The sequence below is a fragment of the Haliotis rubra genome, unplaced genomic scaffold, assembly GCF_003918875.1.
Source record: "Haliotis rubra isolate DU_JTF1 unplaced genomic scaffold, ASM391887v1 Scf602, whole genome shotgun sequence".
Classification (NCBI taxonomy): domain Eukaryota; kingdom Metazoa; phylum Mollusca; class Gastropoda; order Lepetellida; family Haliotidae; genus Haliotis; species Haliotis rubra.
Genome location: NW_025767305.1, coordinates 204,893 through 232,575, shown reverse-complemented (window position 1 = coordinate 232,575; position 27,683 = coordinate 204,893). Strand labels below are relative to the sequence as shown.

Here is a 27,683-nt window from a genome sequence, read left to right as displayed (position 1 = left end):
TACAGGCAGCTCTTCACTACACCAACACACGCGTACCCAGTGAATGATGATGCAACATAGCGCATATCAAGATTTCTTACACACATCACTGACAATAGTCAAGGCCTGTTGCAGCATAAAACAGTTTAGGCAATGTGAAGGTTAGTTTGAGTGTGTTCAAGGGAGATTACTCCGTGCTAACCAGAAATATTTTATACAACAGACATGCAAAAATGTCTGCCAATAAGCTCAGGTGTCGTCAGCCCGAGTTTTGCGCTTCTTGGTCTTGCCACCTTCTGGTGGCTGCTCTGAGGAAGTTCTTCTTTTCTTTCCCTCCTCTTCCTGGAAGAAATAACATGACCATAAACTACCATACACAGTATGGATAATGGGGTGTTCTTGAACTAGTGTTTGACAGAGCCCAAAGTTAAAGTTTGTCAACTAAGATGTTTTGATTCTCTGAAGATTAAATAATGTACTATTGGACATATATTAAGAAATTTGACTTTTCACAAGAGACACTGTTACTTGTGTGGGCATTCATAATGATACATCTGGACATTGATACAACCATATGTCTTACATACATAAATATTCAGGTTGTAGGTCAATTACAATTTCAAATGTAATTTCAACAATGACCAATTTACATCTTGGCAAACGAGTGAGTGAGAGAGTTCAGTTTTTCGCACTTTTAGCAATATTCCAGCAATATAACAGCAGGGGACACCAGTAATGGGCTTCCCACATTGTACCCATTTGGGAATCAAACCCGGCCTTTGGCGTGATGAGCTTAACACTTCAGCCACTAGGTTACCCCACTGCCCGTGTGAAGTAGGCGAGGAAGGTTGGTGTGATAGCCTGATAGAGACAGTTGTAGGCTGAAGGTGCTTGTTCGTAACAAACTAACATCTGTAACGTACCTTCTCCTGGAGCTCTCCACGTCTGGACTGCCGTAACATCTTCGTCTCATTGCTTTGAACCATCAACTGGGTGCTGACATATTGCTGCAAGACAACATACAATCACTGTAAGCTCAACCCATTCTGTACATGGGTACATGTTGAGTTTTGTGGTCTGAACTGCATCTTAAATATGGCTGTCTGGCCCTTTTGCAAATTTGATCCCAATTCTTGAGCAAATTTTATTGAGATGTTTCTGACAGTAAATCTTCAGAGATGTGTTTGCCATATAAATTAATTCAAGTTTAATAAACAGGAATAAGTTTAAAAATTCCAATCACACATTGCCTGATCTATTTACGATCCTACTGTTAATTACTGAACCCAAACTGGACTGACTGACTGACTGAGTTTGGTTTTATGCCGCTTTTAGCAATATTCCAGCAATATCACGGCGTGGGACACCAGAAATGGGCTTCACTCATTGTACCCCTGTGGGGATTCGAACCCGGGTCTTCGGCGTGACGAGCCAATGCTTTAACCACTAGACTACCCCCCCGCGCCCCCAAACTGGAAGTCAAGTAATGGCTAAATGTTCTACTCTGCTGACTTAGCTTTTTGTGAACAATTATTATCTTTATGTCCAACCATTTAATCAACATATCATTTCCAACATTTAGATATTTTGATATATAGATATAACAATCTTCCATGAAGTGAATATTATCTACATTTATTTTTCCCCAAAATTATACTCATCCTTTTTATTCATATATTATGTTACATGTGTGGAGATTGTCAGTGGTTAACACTGGGGCTCTGTTTACCAGGCACACAATTTTCCATTGTCTATGTTCAAGCTGGGGTAAGCTGACAAACAAAGGGGAGTTATGTAACTGTAGCTTGGCTATTTGTCTTTTCCAAGCTAGTTGAACACAATGTGTTCAGTTCCCAGGTTGGGAGTGTTATGAAGGGATGTGCCCTGTCGGCAGGGAATGTAGCTTAAACCCAATATGCCAGGTCAGCAGTATGTGAATGCAGTACTTTGTGCTTCACATTTTGTAGGATGGATTTATGTGTTGATATTCAATGGATCTTTTGGGGACATGGAAGCTGATGTTATCAAAAAGTAAGACTTTTTAACTGTGAGGTGAGGTGAAATTGGGTTTTACGTCGTGCTTGAGAATATTTCGCTCATATGAAGACGTGCATGCGTGTGTATGTGCGGATGCTTGTACTAGCCCAGACTTAAGCTTGTTTTATAGTGCTAGCCTACTGAGATACCATGCCGCAGTGAAGCATGAATACCCCACTCAGACACATTATACTGACTCCGAGCCGACCAGTCCTTGTTGTACCCATTAATGCCGAGCACCTGGCAGGGACCAACAAGTACCATATTTTAACGTCTTTTGGTATGACATGGCCGGGGATCGAACCCGCGACCTTCCACTCTCCGGGCGGACACTCTAACCACTACACCACGGAGGCGGTCACTTTTTATCTGTTCTCACTGATACTTGCTATTAATTACCGTACAGTACGTCATGTCTGCCAGACTTAAGCTGGTTCTAAATTGTTGTGTGATCGCTCTTTGTTATGTATGTATGGAGAGGGCATTGTGGATCCACTTGTAAAAATCGACCCGATAAAAATAAATGACAAATGATTAATGTAAAGATTGATTATTAAGTCTTAACACAAAACTAAAACCCTTTCAGACAAGTTAAAATATGTTGTCATGGTTACCTCAATGTGTTGCATGACATCATTGTACATCTCGGTGGCCATCTTGAAAACAGGCTGATCGGTGCTGTTGTACATGATAGCGTTCGTAAACATCAACATCATATCTCGCTGGAACTCTGGCGTTGTCCGTAACACTCCTGTTTCAATATTCTTCTTGATAGTACCAAGGTCCATTGGTCTAAACAGATTCCAGATAACCATGAAAGTAAACAATCAGAAGCGAACAGCATTGAACAGCAGGGCATTCATACAACAAAGGACAAGAACAGCAGGACATTCGACAACCAAAGCCTTAAAAAGGGAATGCTCAACAACAAATGACTGAAACAAAGGATGTTACACAAGCCAAACCATTAACACCAAATTAGTGATGACCAACAATCAATCATGTTTTCTCATAATCGAACGCAACCAATCTTGGAACACTTGTTTGCATTAACAATATTTTTCACAAGGTTGGTTGGTTACATTTCATAAGCACTACAAGCTCGTTCCAAGTCATGATTGAATTTATCTTAAAGACTCCAAGAAATTTATGTTCCTAACATACTAGTCATCCTTTAAAGATGTGAAATTTGCCCCAAAAACCCCAATGAACGACATGTTTTTTCCCTTATTTTTTTCTGTATTAACAAATTTCATAAATGACACTAACCAATTATTTTCGATGATTGATCGGTTGTAATGAAGCAATCATCAATTATGAGATTTTAACCAATTCCCAACACTACACCAAATACCAACTCATTATTTTTCAAATCTCAAGTGCAGGTTCAGAGATGTTATTTGGAAATCTGTACATCTAAAATCATGTCATCGTTCACTTGTGTACAGGTTTGATACTTGTCTCCCTCTCACCAAACTTCCCAACTCACCTGTGCACAATTCCCTTGTAGCCAGGAGCTATTTCATTGGTGACAGGGTGCAGAAACACATTGGCATATCTGTAACAGACATAACACAGTGTTCAAGTCTTAAGGGTAAAACAGTTCATTTAGAGGTTCCTCTCAAGCCCCAACTGACTTACTTGATCTCCCAAACAACATTTGACCAAGTTGTTCTCTCAAACAATACATAATACTATAGCTGTCATACTTGTCCTTTCAAACCACACACTTGTTTCCTTAAACCACAGACCGCCTCCGTGGTGTAGTGAATAGAGCGTCCGCCCGGAGAGCAGAAGGTCGCGGGTTCGATCCCTGACCGCGTCCTACCATAAAGACGTTAAAATATGGTACTTGTTGGTCCCTGCCTGGTGCTCGGCATTAATGGGTACAATAAGGACTGGTCGGCTCGGAGTCAGTATAATGTGTCTGAGTGGGTATTCATGCTTCACTGCGGCCTGGTATCTCAGTGGGCTAGCACTATAAAACCAGCTTAAGTCTGGGCTAGTACAAGCATCCGCACATACACATGCATGCACGTCGTCATATGAGCGAAATATTCTCAAGCACGACGTAAAACCCAATTTCACCTCACCTCACCTTAAACCACAGCTGACTTTTTCTCTCACACTCGTTCTCTCAAATGACAGTTGACATGTTCTCTATAATCAACAGATGGCTTGTTTTCCCCACAAAACATGACCCACTTACTCTCTCATACCACAGCCAACTTATTTTCTCAACCAACAGTTCACTTACTTGTGGTTGGCCGCTGATCGCCACACCAGCATGATTGATTTCTTCCACGTCTTGAAGGCCTTCTCATCCTCTGTGTCACTACTTGAAACAGGAGAAATGCATTATGAATAACTTTGTACGTGTTTCATATACACCTTAGGAAATGAAACACCTCACAGATGAAGACATAATCAGAAAAAACTAATTTGAATATGAATTATCATTTAAAATATCACCAATGTGTATCTGTGACTGATATATACATACCACATGGACAAGGAGGCAGGACTGTTTGGAATGGATTCTGAGAAGATGGAGCCACAGGTAGGTGCAGGATCATCACTCTCTCGCATCTCTTCATCAGACAGATCAACATCACTGTGTTTTGAGCTGGCATCGTCCTTCTTGTCATCATCCTGTAGAAAACACACCACGTCATGCAGTTTCTACACGATGGTGACAGAGTTAACCTTGATGAAACTATTACTTGGCATTATCATATTCTCTATGTGACATGTAAGAATTATCCCATTCTTATGAGAGCATTATCATTTTAGATGCCTATACATTATTACATTCCTGATGTAAGATCCTTTTTTATCATGCTTAAATGTGAAATATTTATGCTATGAAGTTCTAGACATGAGATGTTTATGTTATCAGCTTCTAGATCCAAAATATTTGTGTTAGCATATATCAGATTCTAGATGTGAGATATATATGACATCAGGTTCTAGACATGAGATATTTATGATATCAGGTTCTAGATGCAAGATATTTATGATATCAGGTTCTAGATGTGAGAGGGATAAGGAAACAAAGTTCCAGGTGTGAAATGTTTACAAACCTGCACAGATCGGCGTGAAGGCCTCCCTCGTTGACCCCCTCGACCTCCGCGTCCTGACAAAATAACACATGCAGATATCAGTAAGGCAGTTTTGGATGGGGCAGATATAACAATGGTGGATCTCTCTTGTGTTAGTAAATTTGGCTAAACACAGCTTCAAAGAGTATTTCAGTTGTATCCAAAATCTCATCCAAACGTGGGAGAAAAACGTGACCACTGTGGCTAAACCCAACACGAGTACAGTTACACTGACTGACTGCGTTTAGTTTTACGCCGCTTTTAGCAATATTCCAGCAATATCACGGTGGGGGACACCAGAAATGGGCTTAAAACATTGTGCCCATGTTGGGAATCGAACCCGGGCCTTCGGCGTGACGAGCCAACGCTTGAACCACTAGGCTACCCCACCGCCCCAGTACAGTTACAGGTGAGGTGAGGTGAAAATGGGTTTAACGTCGTGCTTGAGAATATTTCGCTCATATGACGAAGTACAGTTACAGACCGTGGTTACAGACTGTGATGACAATCCTAGAAACATGACACCTAGGATTTGAGAGTGAGTATGGTTTAACGCCCCTTTTAGCAATATTCCAGCAATATCACGGTGAGGGACACCATTAATGAGCTTCACACAGTTGGCGTGACGAGCGAACGTTTAACCACTAGGCTACCCCACCGCCCACCTAACAAGGAGATGATACATGCTGGTGTGGATGAAGGAGAGGCATACATATGGACCATGTCTCACCTTTCCTCCGGCGCGGCTTGAAGGACTTGCCACCGCTCTCGCTGACCTTGGAGGACACGGAGCTGGCTGGTGATGCTGGGTCTTCCTTGATGGATACTTCCTCATCCACACACACAAAACTGCTGCCTGCAACCTCGCTGGAGTCATCGTCTTCCTGCAGCTGGAAATTAATCGTCCATGTTTGAAACAAAACTGTCTACATACATACACATAAATGAAGCAATCTAGTCACACACATAACCAGAGTTCATCTCATTACCACTCTGTTATGTCCCTCATCTGATAATAGTGATATCATTCCTGCCTGACTAACTGACTGACTGACTGAATTTGGTTTTTATGCCGCTTTTAGCAATATTCCAGCTACATCACGGCGGGGACACCAGAAATGGGCTTCACACATTGTGCCCATGTGGGGATTCGAACCCGGGTCATCGGCATGACGAGCCAACACTTTAACCATTAGGCTACCCCACCGCCCCGCCTGACCAACTGGACTTGCCAGAGCAGCGGTCATCTCGTCCGTGTCACTCACCTGACTAGCAGTCACCTGCTTCCCACCGCCCTTATGTTCCGGTCGGGTTAGCGGAGTCAGTTCTGCCTGTGTCAACTCATCAGCTGTCCCTTCATCCTCTGCAACATCATCCTTGCCATCCCCACCATCGCAAGATGGGTCACATGACTGGTCAGCTGACCCTTCTTGTGGATCGCCATCATTGGAACTGACCTCGACTGCCGTCACATCCACATTGACACTCTCATCAGCTGAGTCTAGAGAAACAACATCAACCACCACATAATCAAAGCAATGTTTAGAAAGACACGTTCAGGAGCAGAAATCTGAATCAATTTCCCACCTATCCAAAATCATAAATGGTCAGTCCCTTTCTAATTTCAGTTTATTTTCACATTTTACCCACATGAGAGGCTGGCTTAAGTCTGGCTATTCTATTATTCCGTTCATATTCGAATTCTTTGAAACCCTTACCAGAAACCTTGTCCTTGGAAAGATTCAGGCTCTAGATAGAGATGAGGTCTCTCTTAGGAGCAATATGGTGACACTACCTACCTTGATCTAGTGGATCTGTGGACTTGGGTTCGCCAGCTTCCAGGATATCGAGAGGGGAAGGTACTTCGGTCACGGTGACGACAGGTGTGCTGGTGACAGTGGTGATGGAGGACGAGGTGGTCTCAGAGACTGGCTTCGGCTGTGCCCTTGTGAACAACAGCCGACAGAGTGGGGCAGCTGAAGATTGAGTGAAGGGGTGTATTTAACAAGCATACAAGTAATAGAGGTTCTATTAAACTAAATCAGAATCCATAACCAGCAGTTATCACAGACAGTCTTCAATGCCGGATGAGTGAGTGAGTTTAGTTTTATTCGTACTCAGCAATATTCCAGCTCTATGGCGGTCTGTAAATAATCGAGTCTGGACCAGACAATCCAGTGATCAACAGCATGAGCATCGATCTGCACAATTGGGAACCGATGACATGTGTCAACCAAGTCAACGAGCATGATCACCCGATCCCATTAATCGCCTCATCACGACAAGCATGGGTTACTGAAGATCATTATTCTAACCGGACCCTCCACGGGTATAATGCGGATGAGACATCAGGCAGCTCTGATGGAATGATTTTGTGCAAAATTTTTAGGTTTTTCAATGTACATCCATCCAATAAATAAAACTGATCATGTTTTTCAATACTAAGTACTGTTGTTTGTAACACGATAACTTATGATGAATATGACCACACATATTATTTTACATTTGGTGCAGAACTTGTGTTGGTGTGTTTAACTTCCTGTACTGTGGTTTAAGCTAGTCGTTCTTTAGGCTTTTGGTGCTGCTTAAAGGGCAGACTGTGCATACATGTACATGGGTGGAAATAACCCCTTGCCCGATGTCCCAGTCCAGTGCTTTTTTCTGTCGGGCAAGCAAATTTGTATATCACGCTGTACCGGTGTCCAGTTGATTTACCAATGTTAATTATGTTGTTTATTTAAGAAATGAAAAAGAAAGTCGGCCAATAGTGGAAAATGTATCAGGGCAAGTGATTTTACACGTGCCACTGTACCACAGTATACTAGCTGTTTTAAAGTGATTTCCGACCCTGATGTACATGTAAAGGAAGTTATAAAAGAGATGATGTTACAACATTTGTTTGGTGTTTATATCATGGAGGTCTGTAAATAATCAAGTCTGGACCAGACAATCCAGTGATTAACATCATGTGCATCAATCTACGCAATTGGGATACAATGACATGTGTCAACCGGACAAAGGGTAAACACATAGTTTTGAGTAACCAATATGTCTGTTCCATGTAATGCTGATTCAAAAACTTGACATGTTTTCAGATATGCTCTCTTTTTTTAGGATTCAATGCCAGTTAAAATCTTTTCAAGCTAGGGCATTAGCCAGTACCATTACAGAACACAATCCCACCAATTAAGGTAATCCTGTAATCCCAGCCATGGATTAACAGAAAGTAGAAGAGTCGTTGACTTACCACATGATGGGGACGTTGGAAGGGACTCTGTGAGGGGTACACTCTGCACAGCACTGGCTGCGATTTTCATTTGCTGCTGCTGCAGTTGCTGTTGCTGTTGAAGCTGCTGTTGTTCTCTGGCTTGATTGACAGCTGCCTCCCTAGCCTGGCTCACAGCTGATTCTGCTGACTGCTGCAGTTGTAGAGCCAGCTGCTGTACCTGCTGGGCCTGGGTGAGAGCCTCGGCCTGCTCGGCTTCCTGGAACAGTGAGTGAGTGGGTGGGTGAGTGGGTGGGTGCGTGAGTGTTGGGGTGAGTGAGTGTGTGAGAGAGAGCTGGAGTGAGTAAGTGAGTGAGAGAGAGAGTGTGAGAGCTGGAGTGAGTGAGTGAGTGGGAGAGAGCTGGAAAAAGTGAGTGAGGGGTGAGTGAGTGAGCTGGAGTGAGTGAGCTGGAGTGAGTCAGAGAGAGCTGGAGTGAGAGAGCTGGAAAAAATGAGTGAGATAGAGCTGGAGTGAGAGAGCTGGAGTGAGTGAGAGAGAGCTGGAGTGAGTAAGAGCTGGAGTGAGTGAGTGAGAGAGCTGGAAACTGTGAGTGAGAGAACTGGAGTGAGAGAGAGCTGGAGTGAGAGAGCTGGAGTGAGTGAGAGTGAAAGAGCTGGAGTGAGTGAGTGAGAGCTGGAGTGAGTGAGTGAGAGAGCTGGAAAAAGTGAGTGAGAGCTGGAAAAAGTGAGTGAGAGGTGAGGGAGTGAGAGCTGGAGTGAGTGAGTGAGAGTTGGAATGAGTGAGAGCTGGAGGAAGTGAGTGAGTGAGTGAGAGACAGCTGGGGTGAGTGAGGTGAGGTGAGGTGGAGTGAGTGAGAGAGAGCTGGTGTGAGTGAGTGGTGGGTAGTGAGAGGTGGAGTGAGCAAGTGAGAGCTGGAGTGAGGGAGAGAAGGAGTGGGTGTGTGAGTGAGCGAGCATGTAGTGAGTGTAGACTCCAGTGTTAATAAAACATGTATCCCATCTTTTTATGCCAAGCCAATTCAGCTTGTAAAATATAATCACACGTAACATCACAAAGAGTGGGCCATAGAGAACTGAAATATATCTCCCTTGCAAAAAGCTCACACAATGTGCGGGTTCAAGCCTTTGAATGGCATTTACGAGTGATACACATAACACGTAACAAACAACAGTTACAATCTTTTGAGCATCAGTTGGTCTGACGAAGCCAGCGAATGAACCAATGACATTCAGGTATCTGGAGAAAGAAAGAGAAAGAAAGAGCGATTTTACGCCGCTTTTAGCAATATTCCAGCAATATCATGGAGGTGGGACATCAGAAATAGGCCTCACACATTCTACCCACGTTGGGAATCGAACCAGGGGTTGTTGGCGTGACAAGCGAATGCTTTAACCACTTGGCTACCCCACCACCCAAAGTTTGATGAGAGAAGGATGCAGAATGACAAATGTGACATCTCACGTTTTTCAGCTGTTGCAAGCTGTTGGCAGACTTCAGTTTACTCTGCAGTAGAGATGACAGAAGTGGGGACGTAGGTGGAACAGCCTTGGTGCGAGGTTCAGGCTGTTGTGCCGACACCCCTAATGGTGTTGTGGACAGATGCAGTGGTGTGTCATCATCACCAATCTGAAATACATCACCGAACAATTAACCATAGAATCAACACATCAACATGTAATTTTTAGAGTAAAATTGATATTTTATACTTATCCTGACTCATGCTCTTTTGCTTGTCTTCTTCTTCTTGAGAACATAGTGGAACACTTGTATCTCCTTATTTGAAGCTCCCTTCAAAATAAAATCACTAATTGGTACTCACCACGAGTTGCTCCCCTTTGTCTCCCCTGGCGGGAAAGGTGTCGCCACCCTCTGGCCATGTGCTCCACTCTCTCCTGATTTAGCGAGCCCAACACTTGAATTTACAGGGAAATCCAAAGTGTTATGTGGGGAGGATGGGAGGGCTAACCTCATGAGTCAGGATAAGTATAAAATATCAATTTTACTCTAAAAATTACATATTTTTCCTTATCCTGACTCATGCTCTTTTGCTTGTAGCATCCTACGGAACGGAGGTGGGTAACAGAATACTTTGGATTTATAATTAGTGATTTTGTATAGATATACTGTAATATCCCTCACGGAACTTCATGAAGGCTTAGATTTAGGATGTTTCCTGTATAAAGAAAACCATAGGTTATATAAAGCCATTAAGGGAATTACATTATGAATATATTGAACAATACATATAAATTATATATATATATATATAGGTGACTCTGATAGAGGCACTGAAATGACTATATCCAAGTATATGCTTAAGGTTGAATACTTAAGCTGAACATATATACATAGCCCTAAAACTCCGTAGAGTTAAAAGCTAGATGAGTATGTATAAAGTACATATTAATCTTGTGAGGATAATATTTTAACGCCTACGAGGGACTGTCAGTTGCTGAGCGAGGACCAGTGGTCCGAAATGGTGAATGCCAGAGACATCTTCTGTAGTGATGTCTCTTAGGTAGTGATTAGCAAATACCATGTTAGATTTCCAATAGCATCCTTCCATAATCGTGTTCAAGGAACAGTTACCGTGTAGGGCGAGGGTAGAGGCCAGTGCCCTGATCTCATGTGGATTTGATGCTGTTGGTGGGTCCAAGCCTGCTGCCTTGTAGGCACGGAGAATGACAGTCCTTATCCAAATAGATATTGTGGTCCGTGACACTTCTGTTTGATTAAGTAGGCGATAAGGGGATGAATAAACGTTTGAGAAATCTTCTCCTTGTTTTGGATCGTCAGTAAATAAACTTTTAGCTCTTACCGGACACAGTGATAGGTCTTGTGTATCTTGTGATCCGAGAATAGAGGATAGCGCCGGGATGTGGAATAATCTGTCTGGTTGACCTGGCAGTTGATTTTTTGCAATGAAATCCCATCTTAATCCGAGGTGCGCTGTGTTATGATTGTCATCAAACTGTATCCTCTCGTAATCCAGAGCGTGAATTTCAGACATTCTTGCTGCTGTGGCTAGCGATAGCAGAAACAATGTTTTCTGTGAGAGAAATTCAAAGTTTGTCGATTCCAAAGGTTCATAGACCTCACTCGTGAGGTGTTGTAACACTACATTCAGATCCCAAGCTGGGGCGTGGAACTTCCGCTTTTGGTCCTCCAATCGAAAGCTCGTAGTAAGGCCAGTAACTCTGGAGATCTTGTCAACTTGACACCGTTCTCATGGTGATTACAGAGCTAAGCGGCAAGATATGTTGATATCGTTGAACCTTTTAAATGTTTGTTTTGGCGTAGGTAACACAAATAGTCTGCCACTTGAGGTTGTGAAGCCTCTCTTGCTGTAAACCCTTTCTTTGTTGCATAATTTTTGAAACTGTGCCACTTGTCGCCGTACAAGTGCCACGAGTTGAGTAACGTATAAGGCAAGCGTGACTGCTTTTGCCGCCCTGGCAGAATATCCTCTCTTGTTTAAACACATTTGTATACAGTCCATATACGTGTAGTTGGAACATTGCTGGGTTTCCGTGCACTTGTTTGGTGTGAGGATGAATTAACAGGTTTGCGCGCTTGGGTAGCTCCAGTGTTGGTTGACCGATTTCTTGAATTAGTATGGGAAACCACGTTCTGGCCGGCCAGTAGGGGCGACCAAAGTGAGTTGTAGGCTCTGTGTTTGTCTGATTTTCTGTAATACTTGGGGTATTATTGCTGGCGGCGGAAGCGCTGCACGCATTGAGGCCTTCCCATGATAGACTTAGAGCGTCCGCTGCCCAAGCTTGGGGTCTGGGACTGGTGACACGTAATGTCGGTAGCTGATTGTTGAATCGCGTGGCGAATAGGTCTATTAGCGCTCCTAATTGCTTGATTATCTGTGCAAAATTTTCCTGTTGATCATCCACTCTGTCGGTGATGGTAGATGAGGCCCGAGAGAGCCGTCTGCTAGTATATTTCTGGCTCCGGGAATGTGCACTGCTCTGACATGTAGATTTAGATCTTGTATTAAATCGAACAGTTGAAAGCTTAGGTTCAAAAGGTTCATCGATCTCGTTGAGCCTTGCTTGTTTATGTAGAACGCCACTGTCGAATTGTCTGTATGGATCATTAGGCCGCATTTTGTAGAAATGTGCTCCAATGTAGAATGGCGCTGATTACAGCTTTCATTTCTAGACTGTTTATATGGAGTTTGCATTCTTGCTGATTCCATAACCCTGATATCGATGTGGTTGGTGAGATGAGCTCCCCAACCTTGGAGTGACGCTGGCGTCTACATACAGATGGGTTTTGTATTCCTGCTCTGCTAAACAAATCCCTTCGCAGACATTCGATTTCTTGGTCCACCATAGTAGATGTGGTCTGAGATGTTTCGGTAGACTGAATGGTTGTACATCGTTGAGATGTGCTGATGAGGACCTGTAGGGACGTAATCGTAATCTGCCTGTGACAGTCATGTCTTGGGCTGATGTGAGAAGACCTAGTAGGCTCTGCCATTGTCGCAGTGGTAACGGAGAGAGTAGAGCTGGTGGAATGGTCTGTTGTATCTTGAGCCAACGGTCTTCTGGTACCATAATACGGTTTGCGATTTGTGATGAATCGAATACCTAGGAACTGTAGGTCTTGCGATGGTACTAGGTCCGACTTGGCGTGAAGTTTACTAACCAACCTAGTTGTGTTAGTAGCTTTATGATGTAATTTAACTGTAGTTTGAGACGCAGTGGATCTTGATCTACTTGTATCCCGTCGTCGAGGTAAAACGCACTCGCGTAGCCCTTGACGATGTAGAAATTTGATAATCGGTTTCGTTATCCTCGTGGAATAGCCAGGGGCTGATGATATTCGAATGGGAGTACTTTCCACTGGTAATGTAGCCCTTCTAGAGTAAATCGTAGGTATTTCTGGAATCGGGATGAATGGGGATGTGCAAGTAGGCATCCTGTAGATCTATGCTGCCCATGTAGTCCATAGGACTAATCATCTGGCGTAACTGAGGTAAATGTATCATGCTTAAACTTCGGTGGTTTATGAGATAGTTCTTGTTGAAAAGCTCATGTTGTAGATGAGTCTGTATTTCTCCGTGGAGTTTTTCTTGGGAACCAGGAAAACTGGGGAGTAGAAACCTGGTTCGACGTTTGCTTGATCTATTACTTCTATGGCCTGTTTGGATAGGAGTGATGAAACAGCCTCTTTATCTTTGGTAGTTGTTGCGCTTTGTAAATCGAACTTGGGGGTTTGATTGTCAGCGGAGGCTTGGCCTGTAGAGGGATCTAAAATCCGTGTTGAATAATGTTGGAGACGAAGGGTCTTGCAGTATCCCCCAGTTTTCCCAGTGTAGTTGGAGGCGTCCACCCACTTGAGCTGGTTGTACTGGAACGGCTGGGGTGGAAGACTCCAGTCGTTCGAACCTGTGTTTCAGCGCCTATAATTGCGGGAACCTCTGGGTGTCCTGCCTCTTCCTGATCCTCCTCTATAGTTGCCATATGGGCTTGATTTAAAAGAATCTTTACCTCTAGAGCTGGCTATCTTCCTGTCTCTTGCTCTTTGTAGGCCCGTGAACTTAGATCTGCCTGAGTATCTTTGTGAAGTCTGACTAATGACGCTGGCTAGTGTGTCCATCGATCTAATCATAAGGACTTCCCTGGAATCCTTAGAGACTTCCTTGGCGATCCTTGTCGATTTCTCCGCCAAAGATGGATGTTGTCGACCACGGGCTGTATAAAGTGGGGCTGTAAAGTTCTCCCCAATTACAGGAGGCGAGGAGGCCTTGACGACGAGCTAAGGTCAGTGCTGCTGAAACAGATGTAAGATGATCCGTTAAAACTGCTGATCTTTCTTTTGCATAAGTAAGGCAGAATAAATCATTCTATCATCTTCCGTCGTGGAATCCCGAATCTAGTAATAAGAGTCTCATTGATCGCCCCTAGATCTATTTAACCCAAAGAACATACGCCTCGGCCATGGTTTCTATATGAGCCAACTTGCGATCATCCATCTTGTAAATCTTGTTCTTTACATCGCTGATGATCTTATAGTTCTCATCGATGTCCTGGGCCTTGTAGAAGGAGTCCATGTTATGCGTGGAGAACTTCTTGGCTTGAAAGTTGGGCAGATGTGGTATCTGAACTTTTTCGTAGCTTTCTGGAAAGCTGCATCTAGATTCTGTGGCACTGCCGCAATCGGGTCGATCGGGGTAGAGTGATTGCATCTGGATCATCTTCCTTCATCAAACACGCCTGAGCTGTATTGCCACTTTTAGATGGTGATGTGAGATCTAGGTTATTGACCATCCAATACCGTATCTCTGCATCAGAAAATATGATTCCTCCATCATCCTCAAAACCATCATCATTAATAAATTGTAGATGCTCTTCGGGACTGCGTGTAGCTGTCTGTATATCTGATGAGGTTTGTGGCGATCTAGTTGACTTGTGCGCTCTATGTGGAGATCTGATGGGTGATCGACCTGGTGATGAACGGAGTGGAGATCGCCTATGGGATGATCTTCTCGGAGACTTGTGAGGTGAATGTTGATAGCTTCGGCGAAGCTCTTCGGCAGTCCCTCGATGTTCTTCTAGACGATGAAGATCTGGAATCATATGTCGCCGAATGCCTTCGCCGAAGCTTCATTTGCGTCCGGTCCGGGGATCGATGATATGACCTTCGCGAAGGCTTCCGTGATGTCTGATGGTCTGAGTCCATATCTAGAGATGAAATCGAAGATGGTGATGATCTCTCCCCGCCAGCGAAGGCCTTTCGAAGGCTGTACATCTAGGTCCTTCGTCAAGGTGTTATGGACTTCGCCGAAGGTGACATCGCCTTGGCTGCTACGTTGACGGGGTGCCTCTGGGGTGCTGTTCACGCTGGAGCCTTCGCTGAAGGCTCGGACTGCTTGCGCGCAGTTTGTAGTGGTCCTCCATGATGTTCATAATCTGCCGTATCATGTCTTCTGGGATGATCAGTGACGAAGTCGCCGGGCGCCTTTTCTGCGATGGGGTTCACATCAATGACGCCTGACGCCGGTGTAGAGGCATCAGGCTGCATGGAGATCTCTGCAGAAGTCACAGTCGCTGACACCGGTCGCTTCTTCTGCCGTGAAGTCGGGATGATTATCGGCTGATCATCGTGAGAGGCCCAACTCTGCTGCTGGAACGATCTCGGCTGAGAAAGTTCTTGCTGTCTTCGTCGAGATTTCCCTTTGGAAGTCTGGCGCTGCCCTGGGTGTCCTCAATCTGGCGCGTTGAGACGACGATGAGGCCCTCTTAGACTTAGTCTGCAATGACGGGATGTCTGGGGAGGCCGGTCGTTTCTTCGAGGTAACGGACTGCGCCCCACGTTCCTCTGCGCGCAGGGTCTCTAGCAGAACACCAGACGGGAGAGGGTCGATCGCTAGCAGCTGACTGGAAGGAATATCTGGACTCTCTGCCATGTTTTGCCCTTGTTTGCGGATCTATCTGCAGCACGTCTTAAGACGCAAAGATGATATTTATTAAATGCAGAATGAGATAAATTAATGCAGTAACTGCAACGTGAATTAAACGCACACGGCGTAGAACAACTAGGGCATATTACATGTGGATCGGAGGCAGAAAAACGTAATCTACAAATCGTACAGATTTTCATGAACGTAAAGCTAGCTGAACAATCACGAATACACGTGAATAAACAGTAGAAATAACGATAATTAATCAATACAAATAGTAAAGGATACTAGCTATACCTCTATAGTAACCTATGAGAGGTAAAAACTAAGAGATTATCAAAGGATATGTGTGTAAGGAGACACAAGGCGCTCTCACATCCTGCTCACTGGGCGAAGAAGGAGAGAGTGAAGCACATGGCCAGAGGGTGGCGACACCTTTTCCCGCCAGGGGAGACAAAGGGGAGCAACTCGTGGTGAGTACCAATTAGTGATTTTATTTTGAAGGGAGCTTCAAATAAGGAGATACAAGTGTTCCACTATGTTCGCAAGAAGAAGAAGACAAGCAAAAGAGCATGAGTCAGGATAAGGAAAAATAATACCATTACCATGGTCACATCTCAAGATACATGAGAAAATCATCAATCTATTCTAAAGACTCCTCTGGCATACATGTACCATTACAGCACATCCTAAATTCAATTTATTATGGTCTGTGACCTCTTACCTTCGGAACCTCAAGCAAGGGGAATTCTGGGTAAGATTCCTGCGTGTCTTCCTGTTCTGACAGACTGCTCTGTGAAGTGACAGACGGACGTTTGGGACCCAACACGCGTTTGCACTGCTGGGCTGTGAATAACACACATACATGACATCAGATGATGCGCTCTCACTCTACTATGTTAACATTAGAGAAATTTAAATTGCTGAATAGAAGATTCATTGGAAGATCAAGTTGAAGAATTTGTCAAACAATACTCCATGCACAATATTACATAACCAAACAAAGGATTTCATTCCATCAGTGTTATGATTCAACTTGCCAAACGACAGGTGTTTGTAATGTTTAGAAATAATTTCAAACAAAAGACCAGAATTGTTTTGTCCTAGGGAGTAACAGCACATTGTGTCTTAGGGGGTAACAACATATTGTGTCCTAGGTAGTAACAACACAGTGTCCTAGGGAGTAACAGCATATTGTGTCCTAGGTAGTAACAACACAGTGTCCTAGGGAGTAACAGCACATTGTGTCTTAGGGAGTAACAACAGTGTCCTAGGGAGTAACAACATCTTGTGTCCTAGGGAGCAACAACATATTGTGTCCTAGGGAGTAACAACATATTGTGTCCTAGGAAGTAACAGCATATTGTGTCCTAGGGAGTAACAGCATATTGTGTCCTAGGGAGCAACAACATATTGTGTCCTAGGGAGTAACAGCATATTGTGTCCTAGGAAGTAACAGCATAATGTGTCCTAGGAAGTAACAGCATATTGTGTCCTAGGGAGTAACAGTATATTGTGTCCTAGGAAGTAACAGCATAATGTGTCCTAGGGAGTAACTGCATATTCCGACACTCACCTTGAGCCTGAGCCCTGGCATCCTCCATTGCTTTCTTCTCTGCCTCCCTTGCAGCCTCCTCAGCAGCCTTCTCTCTGAAATATCAACATCAAAACGCTGATAACAACATTATCAATAACATTGCTAACAACAATAAACTTGATAACAACGCATCCCAGTCAGTCCTAATAACATAAATCCATGCTGACATGTACACCCAGTCACACACCTGCCAACATCATTAGAAACATCAACCAACTGACAACAACATCTCAATTACATCGCCTGATACCCATGCTTCCCTCTCACGCACCTCACAACATGAGTGAGTGAGTGAGTTTAGTTTTACGCCGTCCTCAGCAATATTCCAGCTCTATGGTGGAGGTATGTAAATAATCGAGTCTAGACCAGACAATCCAGTGATCAACAGCATGAGCATTAATCTACACTATTAGGATGTGTCAACCAAGTCAGCAAGCCAGACCACCCGATCCCGTTACTCGCCTCTTATGACAAGCATGGGTTACTGAAGATCAACTCTGACCCAGATCTTCACAGGTCCCAAACAATACAATATGAACAGGAAATAGCTGACATGAACATAATCAACGTACGCCTGCATCTGTTCCCACATCTCCGTCAGCCGATCATCGTATTGTCCAGACTTTATGCATTCCACATCTTTCTTCAGTTTTCTGAGAAATGCAAACATGCATATAATATTTATTCTTGAACGATTTTGTTTGTTTGTTTGTTTGTTTGTTTGTTTGTTGCAATGGTTTACAATTTGCTACCAATGACTTCACAATTACTATTTTCATTTCTATGTAAAGCAAGGTTAATTGTTAACAATACTCTTATTTAATGATCATGGATTTAGCAGTTAACAGAAAAAATGTAATTTTTAGAGTAAAATTGATATTTTATACTTATCCTGACTCATGCTTATTGCTTATTGCTTGTCTTCTTCTTCTTGTGAACATAGTGGAACACGTGTATCTCCCAATTGAAGTTCCCTTCAATTAAAAAATCACTAATTAGTACTCACCACGAGTTACCTCCCTTCCACAAGCGCGGGAACGAGGGCGCCACCTGAACCCATGTGCCTCACTCTCTCCTTTTGTTTTGAGCCCGACACTTTATGTTTCCGAAGAAATCCAAAGTGTTAAGTGGGGAGGACAGGAGGGCTTACCTCATGAGTCAGGATAAGTATAAAATATTACTTTTACTCTAAAAAATTCATATTTTTCCTTATCCTGACTCATGCTTATTGCTTGTAGAATCCGACGGAAAAGGAGGTGGGAATATATATACTTTGGATTTTAATAATTAGTGATTTGAACTGTGATGATTGTAATAACCCTATGGGAACTTCATAAAGGCACTGAACTGATGAATTCCTGCTGTTTAACTTATCAGCTGCCATATAAAGGTTATTACAATTTATTGAATATGATAAAAGTATATACAACATTAATGTAAGCTGAAGCTATTAATGTGATAATATAAACTTCTGTGAGTTTATAGTGGATACTTTTATAAATTAACCAAAGTATTAAGCTTAAGATATGCATATATTTAAGCTATAATAGTATAGTACTGTGCTTAAGATATAATTATAACTTAAGCTGTATAATAGTAACCAACTCCTTAGAGTTTGTTAGCTAATACATTTATGCATATGACCATATGACTGAGCTTTAAGGATTGATGAAACTTAAGCTGAACATATATATAGTAGCAAAACCCTAGGAGTTGTAAGCTTATATATAGTATGATATAAAACCATAGTACTGAGCTTAAGATAATAAATTAAACTTAAGCAAAATATATAGATAGTATGTAGCTATTAGTACTGTTATCAGATAAGTATAAAATCTGTAAGATAGACTTATCTTCTCCGTGGAACTGTCAACTGTTGAGCGAGGACCATGGGACCTAAATGGTGGATACCTGAGACGCCCTCGGTGGTGATGTCTCTCAGATAGTGGTTGGCAAACACCATATCGGATCTCCAGAAACATCCCTCCATTATGGTATTCAACAAGCAATTCCCATGTAGAGCGAGAGTTGAGGCTAGCGCTCTAATTTCGTGAGGATTAGAAGCTCTTGGAGGGTCGAGTCCTGCAGCCTTGTAGGCACGTAGTATGACAGTTCTGATCCAGATAGAGATCGAGTACGCGTGAGACTTCCGCTCATGCGTAGCTGTAGATATAGGGATAAATAATCTCTTGAATTTCCCTCTACTCTGTTTGGATCGTTGGAGATATATTTTCAGTGCCCTCACTGGGCATAGTGATAGATCCATCGTATCATGCGGTCCAAGTATGGATGAGAGAGCTGGGACGTGGAATAATCTGTCTGGTTGACCTGGCAGTTGGTTTTTCGCTATAAAATCCCAGCGAAGTCCCAGATGAGCGATGTTATGAATATCATCAAAGTGTGTTCTCTCGTAATCCAATGCGTGAATCTCTGACATCCTGGCGGCCGTAGCTAGTGCTAACAGGAATAAGGTTTTGTGGGTCAGTGATTCAAACGATGTAGATAGCAATGGTTCATAAGCCTCACTAGTGAGCACTATATTTAGATCCCAGGCTGGAGCGTGAAACTTCCGTTTCTGATCCTCCAATCGGAACGCTCGTAACAAAGCGAGTAACTCTGGTGTTTTTGTTAACTTGACGCCCGTTCGCATAGTTATGACAGAACTTATGGCTGCAAGATAAGTGGACAAGGTTGAGCCTTTTAGATTCTTAGTTTGCCGTAGATAACATAAGAAATCTGCCACTTGAGGATGTGTAGCATATCTGGCTGTAAATCCTTTCTTAGCAGCGTAATTGACAGAATTGTGCCATTTGTCATCGTACAAGTTACGAGTTGAGTTACGTAGTGCAAGCGTGACCGCTTTAGCCGCTCTGGCAGAATAACCTCTCTTATTCAGACATGCCTTGATACAATCCATACGTGAAGTTGGAATGCTTCTGGTGTTTCGTGCACTTGTTTGGTGTGCGGATGTATCAATAGATTGGCGCATTGTGGGAGCTGAAGAATTGGTTTTCCCATTACTTGAATGAGATCTGGAAACCAAGTTCTTGCTGGCCAGTAGGGCCCGATTAAAATCAGATGGAGGCTCTGGCGCTTGACTGATTTTCTGTAAGACTTGTGGGATCAACGCTGGAGGCGGAAAGCCGCACGCGCTGAGTCTCTCCCACGATATGCTTAGCGCCCGCTGCCCATGCTAGTGGATCTGGCACTGGCGACACGTAATGTTGTCAGTTGCTTGTTGAATCGAGTGGCTTAATAGGTCTATCAGTGGAGATCCTATTTCCATGATTATTTGATTGAATATCTCTGTGTGGAGCATCCATTCTGTCGGCGACGGTTGGTGTGGCCGAGAGAGAGCGTCTGCTAATACATTCTTTGCTCCTGGAATGTGGCAAGCTCTGACGTGTATGTTTAGATTGTCGATTAAATCGAACAGTCTGAAACATCGAGTCAGTAGGTTCTGTGACCTTGTTGAACCTTGTTTGTTCACACATAAAACGCCACTGTTGAATTGTCTGTGTGAACCATCAACTGAGCGTTCTGTAGTATGTTGCTCCAGTGACTTATGGCGTTTATGACTGCTTGCATCTCTAGCAGATTTATGTGACATTTGCTCTCTTGATTGCTCCATAGGCCTGACGCTGTCCTGCCAGCAAGGTGGGCTCCCCAACCTTGTAGTGACGCGTCTACGTAGAGATGTGTGTTCGATTCCGGCTCTACTAAGGAGACGCCTGCGCAAACATTCAATCTCTTGGTCCACCAGAGTAGATGTGGTTTGACATAATCTGGTAGACTGAATGGTAGAGGGTCCTCGAGATGAGCATTGATGAGGACTTGTAACGGACGTAATTGAAGCCTGCCTCTGACTGTCAAGTCTTGAGCTGATGTGAGTAGTCCCAATAGGCTCTGCCACTGTCGTAGTGGTAACAGAGAGAGTAGGGCTTGAGGAATAAGTTGTTGGATCTTGATCCATCTGTCCTCCGGGACTACAATACGATTCTGAGCTGTTAGAAATCGTATACCTAGAAATTGCAGATCTTGCGTTGGTTCTAGGTCCGACTTGAGTAGATTTACTAACCATCCTAATTGTGTTAGTAGCTTGATTATAAAATTCAGCTGTAGTCTGAGACGCTGTGGATCTGGATCCACTTGTATACCGTCGTCTAGGTAAAAAGCGCTGCGAAGACCTTGACGATGTAGGTATGAGACAATAGGCTTGGTCACTCTTGTGAATACCCAAGGGGCCGATGTGATTCCGAAGGGAAGAACCTTCCTGTCACCGCTGCAAATGTCTGTACATATATATTAACAACTCCCACGGTTCCAACACAGCAAACTTTATTCTGTGTTTTATCTGTGTACACTGTTTTCTGTTACTTCTGCTGTTGCCGGTTGAAAAACCGTATTGCAACACTGAACTCCACACTGAAACTGTCCCTTGCATGCTTCTGTTCCCAAGTTATCTCCCCTGTTTACAGTCATGTGACTTACCCTAGATCACATGATCTCAATCTAAATATAGCTCAAGCATTTGACCGCAACATTCCGGCCCCTTAATTGTTACAAGTAACAATTACAATACTAATATACTCTGCGTCCAACGATCTGAAACATATTCAGTTTCCCATAAACTGATACATTTAAACTGAACATAACTTTATAACTGCATCAAATAGCTCTGAGAATATGAATCAATCACATACACACACTCATACACACATTATGGTTGCATAATAAACCTAAAATATCCACAGGTTAAGTAAATTATCAAATGTACACTTCTCTACACTAGCTCAGCAGTAGAACTGAAAACTGATATTGTCACACTAGCTCAGCAGTAGAACTGAAAACTGATATTGTCACACTAGCTCAGCAGTAGAACTGAAAACTGACATTGTCAACATTCACCTTCAAGCAGTAAACACAACTTTGAAATTGGTCTGTTCAAAACACCTGACTTTGTTTTGGCTTCAACACTGCGCACAAACCCTTTGTGATCAGGATAAACTTTCTCAATTTTTGCCATAAGCCATGAATTTCTAGGTGCTGCTTCATCTACGATGAGAACTACATCTCCAACATGAATATTGCGGCGGAGCTTTGACCACTTTTTGTCGCATCTGTAACGACGTAAGATACTCGAGACCACCTCTTCCAAAAGAGATCTGCTAGGTATTGATTTGTCTCCATCGACGACGGTACGACGCTCTCAGAAAATATTCAGGAGGTAGGTTCGGCTTACCTTTTAATAATAGCAGGTGATTTGGTGTCAACGCATCTAAATCACTTGGATCATCCGAAACTCTTGAAATTGGCCGACTGTTAACTATGGCTTCTACTTCACACAGCACTGTGTGTAATTCCTCATCACCTACAGGCTGATCCTTGAGAACTGAAAAAGTATCTTCCCGACACTACGATCTGTCGCTCCCAGATTCCGCCATGATGTGATCCAGTAGGGGATTGAATATCCATTCAACATTCTTCTGTATCATACTTCTCTTAATGGTAGATTGATTCCAATGCTTTATTGCCTCGAAGTTCCTCTCTGTGCCTTTCAGATTGGTACCATTATCTGACCTGATTTGCTGAATCTGACCTCTCCTTGCTACAAATCTTCTCAAAGGCTGATACATGAACTGGTATCAAGCTGAAGCGCTAACCTCGATATGAACTGCACGCGGTAGTCAAACAGGTGAAAATTACTCCATACCTTTTGACCGAGGCACACGACCACGCTTAACTTCAAAGGGACCAAAATAATCCGGCCCTACAAATGTAAATGGAGGATCATTTGGGGTAACACGATCTCTGGGAAGATCAGCCATCTTCTGTTCCAGAACACCAGCATGATGTCTTCTACATGTAACACATCTGTGTATCACTCTTTGATTAAAGAGGTAGCTCCAAGAATCCAGTACTTACTGAGTAACTTGTACAATACATGATTCCTGCCAACATGCCCTGAAGATTCATGAATATTCCTAACTATCATCTCTGAAATATTGCTGTCTTTAGGCAGTATCACTGGATGTTTGGTATGTTCAGACATACATGCTCTGTCAAGCACCACCAACCTTCAACAGGTTATCTTCTACAATGGGATCAAGCTTGTATAGCTTACTTGACTTACAAAGTCCAGCCTTAGAGTTCTCAATGATGTGAATTTCATGTGCAAATGCAAGTCTCTGTACAAACTGAACAATTGAAGTCTCTGCATCAACCATGTCCTGCAATGTTAATTCAATGTCTGAACGCTTCTGTTGCAGATCTGTATTGTTCCCCTTGACTTTGTCCCTCAAGTTTCTCCTCACTGTGTAAAATCCATGCCACTGCACGCTTCAGTCTGTACCACTGTGAGAAATGATGAAACAATGTCATAACTGTGTCGCTAGCATCTGTGAGTTTTACTGTATTTACAGTTTTCCATTTCACTTCTGAATCGTTGCCTGGAATCTCACGGTTCACAACAACCACTGGCCATTCATCTTGCTGATGCCACAAGAATTCAGGACCACTTTTCCATCGGGTCACTCTTCATGAAATCTTTCACCGAGAGTCCCCGTGAAGCATCATCAGCTGGGTTTAGCTTCGAGTCAATATAATGCCACTGCTGTGGAGATGAGCCATCATGGATAACTGAAAGTCTGTTTGCTACAAAAGTGTGAAATCTTGAGTTGACATTCTCAATGTATCTTATTACAGACATACTGTCTGTCCAATAAAAACTGTCATCAATAGCAATCTCCAGTTCTCTTTTGAGCAGATTATCAACTCGAATTGCCACTGTAGCTGCAGTTAACTCCATCCGTGGAATGGTTATTTGCTTGAGAGGGGCTACTCTGGACTTGCTCAATATAAATGAACAATGAATGTCTCCTGTTTCACTGACAAGTCTCAAATAGGTCACTACTCCATACCCAGTTTCACTCGCATCACAGAAATGGTGAAGCTGTGAAATAACAACCCTTCCAAACCAATTTGGCTTCATGCATCTGTCAAATGAAGTGTACTCCAGTTGTGGCAATTCTACAAGCCATTTCTTCCAGCACGAGAGATACTTGTCTGGAATTGCATCATCCCAACCACATTTTATCCTGCATAAGTCCTGCAATAATTGTTTAGCTGGTAAGATAACTGGAGCTACAAAGCCCATTGGGTCATAGACTGAACTGGTAATGGAAAGAATGCCCTTCTGGTTGCTGGTTTGTCTTTTATCAAGATCTTGAACACAAACTGATCCGATTCAATGCACCATCCGAGTCCTAATGCTCTTTCCATTGGTAACTTGTCTTGGTCCAAGTCTAAATCCTTGATTTTTACTGCTCTTTCCTGTTCAGGTACTGTCTCTAGAACCAACCGACTGTTACTCACCCATTTAGTGAGATGAAAACCTCCTCTTGAACAAACATCACTTATGTCTGCTACAAAGTTAATGGCATCTATGTCTGTTTTCACAGACTTTAGGCAATCATCAACATAAAAGTTTCTTCTGATGCTATCAGTTAATCCTTTATCAAAATATGCTGAGTTATCTTTCCCTGTCAATCTGGAAGCATAGTTAGCACAACTTGGACTTGACACAGCACCAAAGATATGTACTGTCATCTCATATTCCTCTAAATCTCTTGTGATGTCACCATCTGCCCACCACAAAAGCTTAAGACACTGCGATCACTTGGCGGCACCTTCACCTGGTAAAACATTGCCTCAACATCAGACATTAACGAACTGGTTCTTGACGAAACCTCAATAGGACTCCTAGCAAAGAACTAGTCATATCCGCCCCTTTAGCAACTGGTCATGTAATGAAGTTCCCTGATAGCGTGCAGAACAATCATAAACCACACGAATTTTGCCTGGTTTTTGAGGATGATAAATACCATGATGTGGTACATACCATGTCTTCTCTGTATGATGACTGTCATCTGTCAGTACTTTCTGTGCATAGCCTTTCTTCAACAAATCAGTCATGAATGCTGTATAGTCCTTGTGAAATGATTCACTTCAAGAGAAACTTCTTCTTTAACTGCTCTGCCCTGTATTCTGCATGTGTTCTGTTGCTGGGTAAGGTTTCAGATGATGACTTAAATGGCAAAGGGATTTCATAATGTCCATCAACAAGCTCAGCAGAGTTCATAATGTCCATAAAGAGTTTGTCATTCTTAGACATCTCAGGCTTGTCATCTACAAGTCTTTCACTGAAATCATGGTTGTACTGGCTGACTAACTGTTTCTCTAAATTTTCCATCACACCAATTCTGTTCACTGATACTCTTGTCAGACACCCATCAATGTTGCCACATTCACCACTGACAATCCACCCCAACAGAGTCCGTACTGCATAAGGTCCACCTTGCTGAGAGTTTATGATCTGCCATGGTTCTAGAGCAATGGGAACATTACTTCCTATCAACAACTGTACTTCAGCATCAATCTGTGGCAATGTAACTTCCTCTAAGTAAGACCACTTACTCAAAGCTTTCCAATCAAATGCATCATTTCTGGTGACTGGAATCTCCTTCTGAGTATATAGTTTAGGTAACTTCACACAGTTGTCACCCTTCAAATCTGTCACTACCAACCCTGTCACTGTGTAGCACTGAACTGACTTTTTCTGACTCATAGTTTGCAACATAATCTGAGTTTTCCTACCCTCTATACCTAAATCTCTCATCAGGCTTTCTGTACAAAATGAAGCAGAGCTTCCATAATCAAGGAATGCATAGGTTTCATAACACCTATCACTATTCTCCAAAATCACCCTGACAGGCACAATAGGCAAAGAGTCACTTGTTCCACTACCACAACCATATGTCACACAGTTATTACAAGCAACCTTCACATCTGTTTTAGTGTCTTTAGCATTAACCTTGAATGCAATACTGTCTTTGTCATAAAACTGAGAATGCAAAACAGTTGCATGCATGCGTTCACACACATTGCATTTCAGTCTGTTAGTACAATGTTTACTCAAATGCCCTGGGGATAAACATCCAAAGCACAAAGATTTTAATTTGAGAAAGTCAAGCTTTTCAGGATATGGCTTATTCCGCAGTTTCTTACACAAGTTCAAAACATGCTGTTCCCCACAAAAGGAACACACTGCTGTATTTATCCACTGTCTGCTAGGCACTTGGATGTCTCTATATTTCATCTTGTCAACAATTGTTCTGTCTGGTGTTTCGATGTTAGTTGCAAAGTTACTGCCTCTGGTTCCTTTCATCTTGTTTTGTCTCTGTCTGTTAACTCGTGGTGGCACTTGTCTCCCATCCTCAATGTTACCGCATTACAATGGATCGGCCAATATCTGTGCCTGTTCTTCAACAAAGGTAACTAAATCTTGGAAAGTTACTTTTTTGTCCTTTTTCACCTGAATAGTGAACACAAGACTACGCCATCTGTCCCGCATCTTGTAAGGCAATTTGGAAATGATAATTTTCATGTTTTGGGGGTGTTCTAGCTCCTTCAAATACTCAATGTCTGCCATACTGTTGTAACACTCAAGCAGATACAATGAATATCTGTTCAGTTCATCACTGTCTTCAGCTTTTATATGCGGCCACTGTAGAGCTTTCTCTGTGTATGCTGTAGCTACTTTAAACTTATTTCCAAACTTGGTCTGAAGCAGCTGTTTAGCTCTCGTAGCCTTGCTCAGGCTCCATGTGAATACAGCTACGCACCAATTCCCCTGGCATTCCACTTGTATATTGTTCCAGATAATAAAGTCTATCTTTGAAACTGTCTGTCTTACTTTCTATGCAATGTTCAAATGCCATGATGAATGTCTTAAAATCCAAAGGATCTCCCTCTGAACACAGGAACTTTACGCTCTGGTAATGTAGCTAATCGCTGATTCTTAATGACCATCTTCATGGTGGCATTTTCAGTATTCTGTGGAACATCTTCAAACAATTGTGTCTGAGGCACTATCGGTACACAAGTCTGGCTATTGGGACATAGTACTGATGGAGGAATAGATTTACCACTCTTAAACATGTTCAACTGTTCTTTTCGATTCATTTTACTCACACTGTCTGTAATCTCCAATTCCTCAATTGCTTCTACCTGAGCATTAGCAACTGCCAATTCTGTCATGTCATGTCACCGCTGCAAATGTCTGTACATATATATTAACAACTCCCACGGTTCCAACACAGCAAACTTTATTCTGTGTTTTATCTGTGTACACTGTTTTCTGTTACTTCTGCTGTTGCCGGTTGAAAAACCGTATTGCAACACTGAACTCCACACTGAAACTGTCCCTTGCATGCTTCTGTTCCCAAGTTATCTCCCCTGTTTACAGTCATGTGACTTACCCTAGA

The 27,683-nt window shown here is 42.8% G+C and overlaps 1 protein-coding gene across 1 annotated transcript; it reads right to left on the bottom strand.

Annotated features, from left to right (window-relative positions):
• Positions 1-179: 179 nt before the first annotated feature.
• Positions 180-26,848, bottom strand: LOC124255532 (bromodomain-containing protein 8-like). Its single transcript, XM_046689468.1, has 17 exons — positions 26,714-26,848; positions 25,365-26,260; positions 17,931-18,011; positions 17,338-17,411; positions 16,486-16,607; positions 9,806-9,970; positions 8,365-8,602; positions 6,917-7,093; positions 6,383-6,618; positions 5,848-6,007; positions 5,100-5,152; positions 4,520-4,668; positions 4,274-4,354; positions 3,506-3,574; positions 2,631-2,808; positions 903-986; positions 180-321 (listed from the first exon to the last, which is right to left on the bottom strand). The coding sequence occupies exons 1-17, from the start codon at positions 26,846-26,848 to the stop codon at positions 229-231; spliced, it is 2,991 nt and encodes a 996-aa protein (XP_046545424.1). The 3' UTR covers positions 180-228.
• Positions 26,849-27,683: the final 835 nt, after the last annotated feature.

Bases quoted from the DNA above. Each gene is read 5' to 3' on its own strand.
- LOC124255532 (XM_046689468.1), bottom strand. From the start codon at position 26,848: ATGGCAGACATTGAGTATTTGAAGGAGCTAGAACACCCCCAAAACATG. The intron at 6,619-6,916 runs GTAGGTAGTGTC...TTGTTTCTCTAG, and splicing joins CACAGATCCACTAGATCAAG to ACTCAGCTGATGAGAGTGTC. The intron at 987-2,630 runs GTAACCATGACA...GTTGTCTTGCAG, and splicing joins ATGTCATGCAACACATTGAG to CAATATGTCAGCACCCAGTT.